The sequence below is a fragment of the Cyprinodon variegatus genome, unplaced genomic scaffold (genome assembly GCF_000732505.1).
Source record: "Cyprinodon variegatus isolate N-32 unplaced genomic scaffold, C_variegatus-1.0 Scaffold770, whole genome shotgun sequence".
NCBI lineage: Eukaryota > Metazoa > Chordata > Actinopteri > Cyprinodontiformes > Cyprinodontidae > Cyprinodon > Cyprinodon variegatus.
The window spans coordinates 59,639-62,259 of record NW_015151223.1 but is presented as its reverse complement, the minus strand read 5'-3'; the positions used below and the strand labels follow the sequence as shown (position 1 = coordinate 62,259).

At 40.7% G+C, this 2,621-nt stretch overlaps 1 protein-coding gene across 2 annotated transcripts in view; it reads right to left on the bottom strand.

The window, feature by feature from the left end:
* LOC107098342 (A-kinase anchor protein 12-like) overlaps window positions 1–2,409 on the bottom strand; it is a 16,659-nt gene extending 14,250 nt beyond the window's left edge. For both annotated transcript variants that reach the window (XM_015395975.1, XM_015395976.1), the window contains exon 1: window positions 2,192–2,409. In XM_015395975.1, coding sequence (XP_015251461.1) covers window positions 2,192–2,293 — 102 coding nt within the window. In that variant the 5' untranslated portion in view covers window positions 2,294–2,409. The remainder of the gene's footprint in view (window positions 1–2,191) is intronic.
* Between the last annotated feature and the right edge of the window lie 212 nt (window positions 2,410–2,621).

Here is a 2,621-nt window from a genome sequence, read left to right as displayed (position 1 = left end):
GGTTTTGTTTTGTTTTGTTCTTTTTTTACTAGCCTAGTAAACTAGCCCTACCCGCCGGCAGCCAAAATCTTTTTTGGATGTAAGTGGTCTAGCCTCAATCAATGCCTCAGGCCCTACAACTGGCGGGCCAATCACAATGCAGAGATGTGTTTTGAATTTTTGGATGCAAAGCGGGTGGGGTTTTGAGGCCGTGACGACAAAGCTGCGCGACCCTGGAGAAAGCGCAACAAGGAAGATGGAAACAACTATTGAACAGTTCTCGTTTCACTCCGCTTTGGAAGGATTAGACTTTGGGTTTTCGTTGAAACGTAAGCAGGAAGCGGCTCTACGCTCATTCATTTTTAAGAAGGACATATTCGCCGTTTTACAGACAGGCTGTTTGTTTACACCCCCCCACCAGCATTTTGACACGCTTACTACGTCACAGTCAGTTGCTCTCATTGGTCAGAGCGTTGGCCAATAGGCACAGACATTTTTTGAAGTCAACGGGTTGTTCTCATCAACAATCTTCCGATATCTCATTAATCCGGGCCAGATTAAATTACACATTTAATTTCACATTTAGTCTGGTTTATCAGGTTACTTTTTTTTTTACTAATAATAACACCCTCAGGAAGAAAACGTCTCTGTCCTCTTTATGCAAAAAAACTGTTAATCTTTATTTCGAAATCTAAAAATAAAAGTTAACTTGATTATTCTTTGATTATTGCATTCCCTATTAAAGATGTCTGGCAAAAAATATAAATTTCCCTTTTTAAAAGTTTATTATTAAAAATTGTGTTTCTTTAATGGATCTAAAAAAGTTAAATCCAGTTAGACTGAGGTGGAAAATGGCCCTCTGGATTGGAAAGGTTGCAAACCCTCGGACTAGGCCATAAATATCAGGAATAGGCTTTACTCTAAGCAAATGATGTGTAAACCTTTAAGGCTTAAAAACGGGACGTTTAGAGTACAAAATTTGGTTAAATGTTTTAGAAATTGAAAAAGTTAAAATGAATACATTTTTTCAACCCAACAGTTAACAGCCAAGTCGTTTCAGTGAAAGTTGGTGGATGTATAAGATCACTTTTTTCACTGTTGAATTAAATAAATTGAAATCCAAACCTGGTCCTTTGTGTTTACTCTTACATAGTCCGAACTAAATGTTTTATTAACCCCTTTTTCAAGGTCTTCTGTAATGGAAAATAGCAACCTAACATTTCATAAACATGTATCTGCATCTACCACCTGGACTGACAATATTTACATGATTCTTGAATTCTGGGGCAACATTTTAGACTCCCCTGCTCTACATCATCTATTCTAATTGTTCATGTCTAAAGGGAACCCCCACCTTTAGTTTCTACAGCCTTTTTTCCTCCAGGTTCTCCTTTCATTCAGCTCCATCTATGTTTAATGAACTCTAATCAGCGTCCTTTTCCCTGCAGAAGAAAAGCATGATTCCTTCACCACTATAATTCATGTTGAGATGGTGTTTCCCTGATGACTAATTTTGATCCAAACCACCAAATGATTGCTGTTACAAACTTAATAAGGAAGTTTTTATAGGTTCTAAAATATTTCTATTCACAACTGTTTACGAGTTAAGAGTCATGTTAACAGATCTAGATGGTTGCTATGCTCTTATACTGAGATAAAGTTAAACATATCAGCTGCTTGACGCATTTATGCCTTTTTTCACTGTGACAGAACAGTGCATCATGTTAGACATCCTGTCCATCTGGTCCAGGTAATAATGCTTTACATAAATAATCAATGTTGCTTTCTGCTGAGTGCAGCAGAGAAGGAATATTATCCTTCCCCTGGGCTTTACTTTTGTTTTTCTAGGAGTGAGTTTCCCCTCCCCTTAGGAAATTCAAAATTACTCCATCATGAAGAAAATAACACAGATGGAAGTCAGTCTTCAAAACTTCAGCAAAAGTGGGATTATTTCATTCAATCGGACAAATTTCCAGACCTCTAGATGTTACAGTACAGCCATCCTTTGGTTTTAAAGAGCAATCCTGCTCTGCAGCACCAGCTGCTGTCCTGCCAGCAGCAGAACCCAGCCTCAGCATCTTCCCCTGCTTTTAACCCATCAGCCCATCTCTATGGCACCTCTGCACACTTTATAACAGGTGAATTCCCTGCATGCGACTTCTGACAGAACAGATCCATAACAGAACTTATCCGGTAGGAAAGATGCTGTTACCTTGTTGTCGACGTCCTGCACATCCTTCACTTCTCCGCTCTCCTCCTCCTCCGCTGCTGCATCGCCTTTGGCCTCCCGTTGCGCAGACTGAGCGTCTCCCATAATCGGATCTGCAGCGCGTCACCGTCCGGACGGAAAGAGAAAATATCCCAAACGAGCGGAGGTCAGCTCTGAACTACTGCGGGATGGATCCTGGAAAAATAACTCTTTCCAACCCCCACCCCTCTCCAGTCAAACGCCTCCCTTTGAGATCACATGAAGCTATAAGGATCCGGAGCGTAACCTGGTCCGGTCCGGCCTGGCCCGGTCCGGCACGCCTCCTAATGCATCTATGATGAAGGAAAAAACAAAAAGAAAAAAGGTCCTGTAAATATTTGACACATCAGGTACGGAAGAGGATTAGGGCCACTGAAAAAAAAAAAAGTAAATT